A 12,524-nucleotide genomic window follows, 5' to 3' on the forward strand; every position below is an offset into this window, starting at 1 on the left:
CCCACGAGACCCAGCTAGGCTTTGTGGTCTCTGTGTAGCTCTTGAGAGGCCTGGAAGAGATGGGCTGGTGGAAACAGGCCAGACCATCCCTGCTCTCCTCCCCCTTCAGCCTGACTCCGAGGTTGCAGAGGCCGGCCGCTGCCTGGAAGTATTCTTTGAGGGCTGGTTGAAGGAGATCTACCCGGAGAAACAGTTCGCCCAGCCAAGGCAGGAGGACTCAGACTCTGAGGAGGTGTCTAGCGAGAGTGGGTGTTCCACTCCCCAGGGCTTCCCGTGGCCCCTCTACATGCAGGAGGGCATCCAACCCAAGAGGCGGCGACGACACATGGTAAAGGGTTGCTGCCGGCTGGCAGGCAGGTGGGTGGGCGATTGGGCAGGCGTGGGCACCTAGAGTGTACGAGAGCACCTAGAGTGAAGCTGCTCAGGTGGCACAAGAGAGTGGTGACAATGAGCCCTCATTTCCAGTCCCTTAGCCTAAGAGGAAGGCAGAGCAGGGCAGTGCAGGGCTCATCAACTCCGATTACCCCTGAGGTTCAGATTCAGAGAGGTGGATGCACTTCCCCAGGGCCACTCAGTAAAGTAACAGCAGAACCAGGTGAGCACTGCGGTGTGCTGACTCCTCGCTCGGTGCTGGTTATTCTACACCGTGATGCCCCTGAGAGAAGTGCCTGGTCTCAGAGCCTGATCTCGACTGGGTTTGGGGTCAAGGACGGGACCTTCCCAGACCCTTGGCGTAGAGGAAGAAGGAGAGGTGGTGCTTGCAGCAGAGAGAGCTCCTTCAGCCTTTTGGATGGTCCCACCTGTGCAGACCTGAAATATCAATTCAAAAGTATTTAATTTCACCAAAGTGTATTGCCTGCCCACTGTGTGCCAGGGTCCGACCAGCCTCCCGCAGTTGTTTACGATCTTCGCACACGGTGTGTAGTGCCTTCAGTGAGCTTTGCTGTTGCATTCCCAGGATAGGGAAAAGCGCTTTGGCTCCAGGGGGGGTCCCAAGCTGGACACTTACAGCCTTTTCACGTTAATAAATCCTATGTTTCTGAAGGCCATTCTAATTCCGAGAATTTTTTTTCTTTCAGGAGAATGAAAGAGCAAAAAGAATGTCTTTCCGCCTGGCCAACAGCATCTCCCAGGTGTAGGGCTGGAAGGAGACTGCGCGCTCTGGCAGGTGGTGCCGCCGTAGCCTCTCTACCACTCCTCCCCACCTTCCCGCTCATTCTCTTCAGACTGTGGATGTGAGACAAGTCTTGTCGAGCTGATGTAGTGCCCTTCTTTGCCATTCGCATCTTACAGCATTTATTTGGGAGCCATAGTGCCTCCACTACGGAGAAGATTTCAGTAATAAACAGCAAAGAGGGAGGTGTTCCCCGACACTAGAGTAATCACGTGTGTAGGGTAACTTGACAAGACCAAGCCTGGTCAGGCTCGGGAGGACCTCACTTCCTTGGGGAATTCTTCCTGCTGAGGAAAGCAGACTTTTCTCACCTTTCAGAGTGCAGGGCGCAGAAGAGGGTAAAAGGAGGGAGAGAGGTTCTGACCTGTGGCGGGCCTGTGACCCCTGGTCCAGCACAGCCAAAGACTGTCACTGTTTGCCTTTGTCTGGCCCGCGGGATAGAGGCACCAGCCCTGGGCAGGGTAATGGAGGCTTCTGGAGGTCAGAGGTCTCAGTAGGTGCCTATTCGGGTTCTAACGGTTTTCAGGGTATTTGTTTTCCGCGCCCCCTTTCCTGACGTTGACTTTGGTGGCTGCTGTGAGAGGGCTCCGGCTGCTGTGGCGTTTCTGTTGACGGGCTGGCTGTGCAGAGACCACTCACAGCTTCAGGCTCAGATCTCACTGAGCTTAAGATGATGCCAACTTCAGAGCCAGCCCTTTATGCCACTCTCTTTGGGCTAATATCCCTTCTTGGTGTCAGAACCCGCTTTCTTAGAAGTGATTGTTGGTGGCCACCCGTTCCCTCTCCCCATTTTGGATCCCAAGTTCTGCTTGGGAAACTGTGAGACAGCTGCTTTAGGGACAGAGTTTCCTGGGCAAGGAGAGTGACCACAACCAGCTCACTCAGCTGGGCCTCTCCTCCTGCTTAGAGATTCTAGTCCTCAACCTGTCCACGTTCACAGAGCCAAAGATCAGAAGGGAGTCCTCTGACGTGCCTGCCTTCGGGCTCTCCACAGCCCAGAAGAAGCCAAGCCTCTGCTGGTAGCTCTTGTTATTGTTGTTGGAGGTTGGAGAAAGCCAGAGGGACTGGCAGGAGCCAGGCCTGAGCATTCACAGGGAAGTTCTGTCTAGGATGGAGAAGGGGACACCTGGGAGGGGAAAAGCCATTGCCCTTCCATGACCCTGAAGCCATTTCAGGATTTTCCTTCTCCTTGAAAGCAGAGAGAAGTGTTCTAGAAGCCATGGGAACAGGAGCAGAGCTCCAGGCTGCATCTCAGATGGATCTTCATGGCTCATTTAGGGTCTTAGGGAGGAAGAGGCATAGGCGGATGCTGGAGGTCAGGCCACCTGGCCAGCGAAGTTTTGCTGGAGAAAGAACCCATTGCTGATGTTGAGAGGGAGCCATGGACCTGGCACTTCAGTTGCCTGGAGACACAACTCTCCCTAGGGGGTCCTGTCATGGTGTGGTTACTTTCAAAGGAGTCTGAGGCCATGGTTTTATTTTGGCTAAGAGATGCAGTCTAAGGAACTTCTTCTTTGTAGGGTCTTTGTTGATGGGAACATTTCGATCACAGAAAACATTTTTTCTCTCCTTGTGGGTTGATGGTACTGCTCATTTCCTTCTCCATCCAGGCTGGAAGATCTTCCCAGCACAGCAAAGCGTGCCCATTGACTTGCCATTCTTTCACCAGCACTTCCAAGCTCCCCTAAGCAGGTGGGCTTCCATACCCTGTGTCTAGGTCGGGGTAACTAAGTCTTTAATGCTCCAAAGCAGTCTTTGGGGCTCACGTGACTTTCTGGTTTAGGTTCTGGCCACTTCCCTTTCAACTTTTGAATGTTTTTGTCTGTTTGGTTGGCTTGGCAAGGTTCCCTCTGTAATTACCTCACTGGTTCCTGCTCTTGGTAAATCTTTCCTTTGTGTGGCCCACATTCCCCCCCCCCCCCCCCCCCCCCGAGAGAACTTCATGGTGCTTTGTGTTGAGCAGGCAGGTGAAGGCTGTGTCCGGCTCAAACTTGATTAAGATCCTTCCCCCAGGACCAGCTGGAGACCACAAATATAAAGCAGAAATGCCTGGCTAGAGGCTTGGCTTTCCTTCTAGCAATGAAGCTTCCAGCTTGGGGATAGTACGATGGGCCCAGGGATCAGCCTGCTGGGCCAGAGGATCTTAGTACTATAGTAGAGAGTCACACACTCCCTCTGATTACAGAGGTCCTGCATGCTGAGAGGCTTCCTTTAAGCACCTGAGCCGTGAGGGCAAGGAGGCAGAGTGTCCTTTCCTCCAAGGGTTCGAGGCCCTGGCCCATCATACCATCCCTGCACTGGTTACCTGAAGGCACTGCCCTCTCTGTGGCGTTTCCTGTATGCTTAGCGCCAATGTTGTGAGTCATGGTTATGTTTTGTCTTGTTTTTGCATGCAGAAAACAGACCATGCCTTTTTAGAAAAAAACTTTTAAAGCTATTAGCTGAGTGATTGATTTCAGTGGCTCTTTGCAAACATTTGAGTGGATCCCACTTTTGGCTTAGATCTATAGTGGCCCCATTTTGAAATCAGTCAAGTCCTTTGGCCCTTGACAAAGTCTGGAGATGGAGATACAATGACCTCTGGATTCATGGTGCAAAGTACCACCCTAGAGAAGAAATTGGGCTTCTTGGGTGTGCTGAGAAACAGGAGGATGAAGTGGCTTCCGTTGATGCAAAGGGAGTTTTAGTGCAAACACTGAGGAACTTGCGGAGCACTCTTCCAGAACATGGGCAGGTTGGTCCTGCCTGCCTTCTAGCGGTTGCCAACTACACACGCTCTGTAGATACCAACAAGTGGCAGCCACCAGACCCCCGTAGCCTTTGCTGTACACAGGCCCTGCCATCAACCCCAGCACACTCTGGCTCCCTGTACCCATTTCTGGCGACAGGTCCTTGCCTAAGACCAAACCCCTTCTTATTTCTTCTGTTTCCTCTCTCAGTCCATGGTATCACCTTAATCTTCTCTGAACTCCTGAACTGAGACCTTCCTTTTGGGTTACCATGGCTGCGCTTCCTCTTCTCCTACTCCCTCACTGCTATTTACTTCAATTGTTTGCTCCTTTAGCCCATTTCCATGATCTCAGCTGTCCTTCCAGTCTTTAAGCCTTCTCCTGGACTTCTTTCTCTCTCCCCAGCCTGAGCCTATGGCCCATCGCTGGCATTTTTATCAACATCCTGAAGTTTCTCATCCCCCGCCAACTTTTGCTGACACTGTTAACCATTCTCCACTTTCTGCACCACCCAGGTTTTTGCTCCCTCTTCCTGGGCTGCTAACCATGGCAGCTCCATAGTGACAGCCTGAGCTGGGCTCTAAGTATTGATTGGTGTATCTCCGACTTACTTTTATTCTGCTTTCAGTCCATGCCATTCATCCTTGCTCTCAGCAGGTGACTGACCTCACTGCCCGCTTCACAGAAGAGAGGCCCTAAAGCAACAACTTCCTTGCCCGCTGGTTTCTCTCCCATCCCTTCTCTCTGTCTCTGTCCTTCCTCTTGCTCCTGTTTGGTGCCTATTTCTTGAACCCTGCTGTATGTCCTCCAAGAGTTTGCTCTGTCACTTGTCCCATTGCCCTTACCTTCCAGCATCTTCAATCTCCCTCTCCATTGGTTACCTCCTGTAACCTGCAAACAAGCAGAGGCCTCCCCAAGATTTAAAAAAAACCTATTAGAGGCGGTTGCCCCTTACACTTTTTCCTTGTCAGCTTCATTTCTTTGAAAAAGAATCTTTTTCACTGATTCTTTTCATGTCACTCTTCACCCTCTATAGTTTTTCATAAAAGTCACCAGTGACCACCCAGTTGCCAAATTAAATGAATATTTTCAGTCCTCAACTATCTTGAACTCTACACCTTTCACACCTTCTACCACTTCCTCATTGAAACACCCTCTCCTTGGCTTTCAGGACACCCCAAGTCTCTGGATTATCCTGTTACCTGTCAGCCACACAGCCTGAGCCTTTGCTGAGACCTTGACGGGGGGACACACTGTAGCTTTCTTTGGCCTCTCCTCTGGAGCCACTGGGCAGGCAGGGGAGCACGGCTGCTACTCTGGCCCCTCCCCCTGCGTTGGCTGGCCTCTTCTCTTCCACCTGTTTCTCCTCCTGGACCCAGTTCTCCTTGTGCCACAATGTTTACGGGCTCTGCCGGGAGGACAGTGTCTGCCGGCCCTTCCCCATCTCTTCCAGCGCAGCACAGGGACAGAGTTTAGCCATGTTTGCTGAGAGGCCCCATTAAATCAGCCCAAGAGCGTGGGTTGGGTCTCACCACGAAGCGGTTTGGTAAATGAGAGTATCAGGCCAGTGGGCAGGTCATCGCCATGATCCCCATGCCAGTTAGAGCTTGCCACTGTTGGATGGTGATGCAGGGAGCTTGGGGTCATGGTAAAACATGTTTCCATGCGTGGCTCAGTGCTGCTAGCCGGGCGGAGAATCCTGGCCTGGTGAGCGTCTGCCGCTGATAAATCCTGAGGGAGGTGAAACTGAGAAGTGCTGTGATTCATCCCTTGCTTGGGGCTCCGCTGGGGCCAGCCTGGCCTCCTTCAGCCAGGTCTTTCCCGTCTGTACAGGTCATAACCACCTGCTTGCCCCGGTTTTGAGAGCTGGAGGCATATGTATGTTGTTTTCTTGGAAGTAGGGAGGTGTTGTAAAGAGAAATCTCATTTGAGATACTGAACATCTAAGTTTTGTCTCTGCCAATTATGAGGTGTGTGACCTTGGGTACAGTTTCCCCATCTATAAAGCTGGGCTGGGGTGGGAGGCTGGTATGGAAAACAGTGATTTCTCAGAGGTTCCCCAGCTCTAAAGATGGTAATGGCGATTCTAACTCTGAAGTTCAGGCCACACGGGGAACGAGGGAACACTGGGAGTAGGACCCAGCTGGGGAGTCTTGGCCAAGGTAGAGCAAAGGGACTCACAGGCCAAAATGAGCTGCTCTGAGGAAAGCCTTCAGCAGCTGGTGCTGCTTCCTGAGCTATACGCCCCTTCCTCAAGCTGCACGCCTTTCTTAGGTGTCTAGGGTGAGTTCCTCCTAGGCCTTTTCCTAGAAGTGGCCATTGGAATCCAAAGGTTTGGTTGGGGGAATGAGGGAGGAATATTGCAAGGGGAAGTGTCACTTATCTTAAAAGGACCTACACATTCAAGAACAAATAAAAAAAAATAGCACTTTTTGTTACCGATAATTGTGTCCTGGAGTGTTTTTTCAGCGAAGGTGGTTGAGCATACCTCATGGTCTTCTTGCGCCTGGGCTCCAGCATCCTTAAGAACACAGGTAGGGAAGAATAAACTGGGAGGCCTTCTTTCTAGGGAAGAACTCAGCTCTCTGCCTCTGATCGCACAGACACAGCCTGTTCTTCAAAGTGCAGGCAGCAAGTCTGAGGTGGGGTTAGGGAAAACTGTCTAGTGAGTGTCCACCACTTGCAGGCACTAAGCATTTTAAGAATGTGCTTTATATAGTGACATTTCCTAGTTGCCTCGTTCCACCAGTGGTTTCTAGCTGCTTAAGGTAAGGACATACAATGAATAATTTTCACTCCTTTTAACTACACGGAATCTGAACCCCTCTTCTATTTGCAGGGAATTGTGCACCTCGGAAGTTTTGAGAGGCAGGGCTCCCTTCTCACTGTAGAACCTAGATATATTAAAATCTGCATTTTCCAGCATCCCTTGAAGCCAAGATACAGGTCTAGTGGTAGTAATTAAAAAAAAAAAAAAAAGGGACCGCAGAGACTTCCTGGTGGCAGTGTTGGTGGCATCGAGGTGGGGTTTCCATGGCAGCAGCAGCAGCAGCAGCAGCAGCAAAACAAGTTGAAGCACCTGGTGCCTGATGGCAGCGACAGTTTCTGCAGCAGACCAGTTAGCTTAGTTTAATTTTCCGGCCTTCCCAACAATGCTGTGAACTGCCTAAAAAATATTTTCCCAAACTCACTTTCTGTTTCAGTTAGCCAGGATTGAGTTCTTTTACTTGCAACTGAGCACCCTAATTGGTGCAGAAGTCTCAGAGAATCTGATAAAAGTCCTGGATTCACACTCTGAGTTCCAGGCCCCCATCCTATGGTCTGTTGGGCACCTTCATTCAGCTGTTTCAGTGTCACCTGGGACACCAGCCATCCTCCGGTGCCCTTAACGTGTTCTTCCTCGCATACTCCTGATCTCAGATGCCAGGGATGTTGGGAGGAAATCGGGGATATGGTGTCAGAGAAGTCTGTGTTTCAAGGAGGGATGATCACTGCTTTTAATGCTCAAGATGAGACCTGGAAATCATTTCTGGTACCCCACCCCTTCCCAGACTGGCCCAAGTACCTGAATCTTTTCCCTCACCTGCCCTGAGTGCTCTGCTGTTTTGTCCTTACTAATTATATTATAGGACTGGCAGGCGGGTCCGACGCAGACACCCTCTTCCTGCATATGTAGCCTTTGGACTGTTTTATCTACTAGGCAGTCCAAGCAGAGTATCTAGGGCCTGATAAAAATGTTATAAATTTTTTTAATGACAAAACCTAAATAAATATATAATTAAGTGTCTTTAAACGATACCATATGTTAAACCCATTAATTGTTCATTTTATGACAATTTTCATAGAGATTTTATTACACTTGAAAATAATTAGTAGGTTAGAGCTTTTCAGGGGCCTATGAAAGTAAATCCTAAAAAATTAAAAATGGTAAAACTTCAAGAATAAATATCTAACTGAATATCTATAAACTTATTATGTAAAACCCATTAATTGTTAATTTTATAATTTAGAAAAATTTTATTACACTCGATAACAATTTGTAGGTTATGGTTTTTTACTTCACGAGAAATTCTACATACACCAGACGATTGCTAAGAAACCTGAGCCAACTGCAAATTCGATGAATTGCTCCTAGCCAAATCATTTGAAAGGCAATATTATAAAGACGGTTTCCAACATTTGCAATAAAGACTAGACTAACTACAGGCTGTAGGTGCAGTTTAATGCTTGGTGTGTGTTGTAGGGCCTCCTAGAATAAGATGTCTGGACTCTGGGAAGAGCCCTCGTTCGGGCCGTGGAGCTCCTGTGGCGTGAGGACCTCCTCCTGTAGCCATGAACCCCTGAAAGCCTTGCACGGGGTAGGGTTTGGAAGCCGAGAGAGAAATCAGCCCCTAGAGGCCAGTTTCCAGCTGTGGCAGTGTCTGTGGATTGTCGGTATCCACTTGCTCCTTAATTTTAATAATAACCCCCTTCCCCCCCTTCCCGGCCTCCTCTACAGCTGGATGTTGCCTTATGAATAAGCCATAGCTGGTCAATTATGAGAAGCAGTCATATCTACGACAACAGGTTTTAAATGAAATTGCTTGTCCTCCACTTCCTCTCTCTCTACTCTTCAGACAAAAACACAGATCAGCTACTGGCCGTCTACTTCAGTCCTGCAGATGGCTGATATCCTAGAGAATGGTGGAACCAGAAGTTGGAAAGAACCTCGGTTCTTTGACAATCCCATGAAGCAGCACCATCTGCTTGAACCCGCCTTGAACCTGCCTTGAACTGCCTGCTTGCTTACTTCCTGGACTATTACCTGAGAAAGAAGTACATTTTTATTTTTTAAGCCCCTTTATTTGGGGGTCTTTTTATGTTTTTGTTGTTCCAGCAGTTAAGCCCATATTGTCACCACAGCAATTTCCACCTTTTCTCTCTCATGGCACACATACACGAATCACTAAAATTCTGTGGCACACCCCAAAAATATATTTTTTGCCAACCTGTCCAAAAATAGCTATAATTTTGACTGATTTGCAAAAAAAATATTACAGTAATTACCTACCCTTTTTACTCAAGAATGACTTTTTGAAACATCAGGTGCCTATACTTGGGTTTCTGGTACCAGGAGTTAAGCAATCATTTGCAACCTTATTACCTGATGTGACCGATAAGATGCAGCTTTGCTATACGACCATAAATCTGTTATATGGTCCAAGACGGCATTCACACCAGGCAGGTATTGTGTTGGCTGTTGTCATTTTTTATTTGACAAAGGGGAAAGAGGCCAGTGCCCCTGACTACCCAGTCAGGCAGTGCACGTTTTAAACAGTCTTGCAGTGCACTTGTTGGAAGTCGCGGCTGTCGTACACGGGCTTCCTGCAGCTTTCTGTGCGCCTGGTCTCCACTCGGCAGGCTCGGCGTTCGTGGAGAAAACAAGGAACTCTGTGTGAGGACACTCGTCACCGCAGCCTCAGCCCCGCCTGGCCTCCGGACAGGCCTGGTGCTGGTGGAAGTCATCGTCCTTGTGGTGGGCTCCGATCCCCCCACGTCCAGTGAGTCCCACTGGCATGTCACTTCACGGCAAAGGCTGGGCCAGGGCAGGGCCTCTGTGACTTTTCAAGTTTATTAGTTAGGTCCATGAAGTATTCATCCTCTTTCCTATGTGAAATGTATCTCTGGGTAACCAAGTAAAATGGAACCTTGGTTCTGGAACTTCATTCCAGACAACTGTTGGAGATGCGATTTGTTCGAAAACTGAATCTCCTTTATTTGTTGCCTGAGAGACAAGGGACTGGTCCTACAGGTCCCAGCGTGGAGGTGTTGTCCAGCAGAGAACTGAGACCTGAAATTTCATCAGACAACAGACACTTTTTCTATGAGCAGCTTGGTTGAGAATTGATTTTTTTCGAGAACCAAGATGTTCGAGAACTGAGGTTTGACTGTAGTTGGTGAGGTAAAGTTGCCCTTTCAGAAGTATCCCGGATAATAATTGAAGGGTTGATAGGTTGGAATGTCACCATTTTCCGGCCCCCAGTGAATTAAGGAATCTGGGCGATGACCATTCCTGGCCACCCATATCACAAGAAGAGAGACATCCAGACATGACAGGTCTCCTGACTGAAGGACACAGGATCACCTGCGAAATGTTTTCAAACTAAATAGAATCCGAATCTAAACAAACCTCTAACTCTAAAACTGCCAATTTACAGATGTAGCTCCCAATGGACAGGAAAGGCCAAGAGTAGAGGAAAAGCTTAAATGACATCACAAGGATACCATCAACAAGATCCAGTCTGTGAGAACTCAGGGCAAATGACTCTGTTTCTTTAACAAATACATCGCAAGGGGGAAGAAGTGAGACGGAGGGGAAACCTATAAGAAGACTTAAAAAGCATATAAACCAATTGCGAAGAATGGGCCTCACTGACATCCTGTTTTAAGCAAACTAAAAATAGCATGAGACAGTTGGGAAAAGCTGAACACTATCAGGATATTTGATGACATTAAGAATTTGTTATTTTTATGCTATTTTAACTTCATGCTATTTATTTTTATGTTACTTTTAGATGTGATCAAGATTTATAGTAGAACATAAGGAACAGCAAAAATCCTATAGAAGATGGCTAAGTAATTAGTAGAATATAATTTTAAATGATGTTTGAGTCCATGGGGCATACTTTAAGCGAGCCAAGTCTTTGTTTGAACGAAGAATCCATCAGAGTAATGAGATGCACGAAGGGAGAAAACTCCAAAGCTGTATCTTCTGCTTGATAAACCTCTCAAGCATCTCAGAAAGCAGAGCTGTTAGTTTAAATAATTATCAAAAGGGGAAGAAATTATTAAGACAAGAAAATATATCTATATATATTTGTGTGTGTGTGTATGTGTATCAATTTGGGGATCATTGTCATCTTAATATCAAGTCTTCCAATTATGAAAGATTAATTTAGTTCTGGTGTGCACTAACCTGACCTCTAATTAGTTTTATCTGACATTGAAGCTGGGTCAGATATTTATAGCTGATAGACAAACTGAATTAATTGCCATATGTTTATTTCATTTTGACCTATGGGCATAAGGTTCAGTTTACTTTTTTACAGTCAGGGTAGGAGAGGAGAAAAGTAGAAAGACTTGCATAAATTGCCAAAGACTACCAGCAATCAAAGACAGACCTCAGTAGGAAAAAGTTACATTCTGCAGTATATACATTTGAAAGACATGTCCTTATTTAAGAAATCTTGATATAACGCGTGGTCTAAACATCTCTGAATTTAGCTTATAGGACAGAAAAATTATGAGGTGGTTTTTTGTGACATGGAATCTCTTAAAAATCTTTTGAATATCAGAGGTGAATTTTAATAATGTGTAAATCAACTGTTTCTGCACTTAAAAAAACCGAGGTCCGTCTCCCCCTGCCCCCATCACACTCTGGTATTTTCACCAACATGGTCAGCACACCCTGGAACAAACTGTACTAATTGCTTCTATGTTTTGTTATAATGACAAACATCAATCTGATCTCTCTTCCTTAAGTGTCAAGCAACTTGATATTGCACTGTAACAATGATGTTACCGTAGAGTGTTTAAGTCAATAGCATATACAACACTTGTTGCCAGTGGTGACATTGATATTACAGGAATACAATGAGAGCAGATTGTTGTGTGGTAATGACCCCTGGAATAGACTGCGTTTCCTTGGCTGTATCGAGAGTTTGTCAGGGGCATGGTGTTGCAACCCATTATCTCACTGAGAAACAATGGCTTCAGCTATGGTAACTAGCCATAGTATTTAATACTTGAGCCACTTGAAAACTTAAAGGTTTTGTCTAAGGCTTTTACGTCAAGGATTCCCCAAGTAAACTCAGTACCTCTATGTACATTTTAGGGAGTTGTGTTTTTTATCTCTTTGTGTGGCTTCTCTGATTTCTCTCTATACAAATGTTAGTGACATTTGCACACTAGAAATGAATATCTGTCTATTTGTCAGTCTACCTATCCACCTATTTATCTATCCATCTATTTATCTATCCATCTATTTAAATCTCACGGTATTCTACAAAGTCTCCCTCCTTCCCTGTGTCCCTTCCTTCCTCTCTCCCTCCCTTCCTTTCTTCCATTCATTCTTTCATCTACTAATGCCATGATTTTTGTTAAATAGCTACTAAATGCCAGGCACTGTCTCAGGCACTGGGAATAAGCAACAAACATACTGGGTCCCCATTGGCTTGGAATTCAACTTCCAGTGAGGGAAGAAAGCAAATAAGATTGTTTTAGATGGTTTTAAGTGCTCTAAGACAACAAAGTAGGGTACTGTGAGAGACTGTGGGAGGGACTGCTTTAGATCCAGTGATCCGGGAAGGCTTCTCTGAGGAGGTGGCAAGTGAGCTGAGATCTGAATGATGAAAAAGAACCAGTCTTGTGGAGGAAGAGGAGCAGAGCCCTACAGGCACAGGAAGTAGTAAGTGCAAAATATTTAACTCAGCTTAAAATAATTCAGCCAATACAATGAGAAATGGGAGAGAGCAGGAGAAAGTTGTAATGCCTGTATGCAAGCCATACAGCTTGATAAAGTTATTAAAGTTGAGCTGCCAGTTTGGCTTCCTGGAAGCCAAGGTGAAAAGGAAAATGTGATG

At 46.9% G+C, this 12,524-nt stretch overlaps 1 protein-coding gene across 4 annotated transcripts in view; it reads left to right on the forward strand.

The window, feature by feature from the left end:
• The window catches only part of TRIM66 (tripartite motif containing 66), a 47,215-nt gene extending 40,778 nt beyond the window's left edge, over nt 1–6,437 (forward strand). For all 4 annotated transcript variants that reach the window (XM_045194110.2, XM_045194108.2, XM_045194109.2 and 1 more), the window contains 2 exons: nt 110–328; nt 1,080–6,437. In XM_045194110.2, the coding sequence (XP_045050045.2) occupies nt 110–328; nt 1,080–1,139 (279 nt within the window). In that variant the 3' untranslated portion in view covers nt 1,140–6,437. The remainder of the gene's footprint in view (nt 1–109; nt 329–1,079) is intronic.
• Nucleotides 6,438–12,524: the final 6,087 nt, after the last annotated feature.

Source organism: Desmodus rotundus, chromosome 5, assembly GCF_022682495.2.
Source record: "Desmodus rotundus isolate HL8 chromosome 5, HLdesRot8A.1, whole genome shotgun sequence".
Lineage (NCBI taxonomy): Eukaryota > Metazoa > Chordata > Mammalia > Chiroptera > Phyllostomidae > Desmodus > Desmodus rotundus.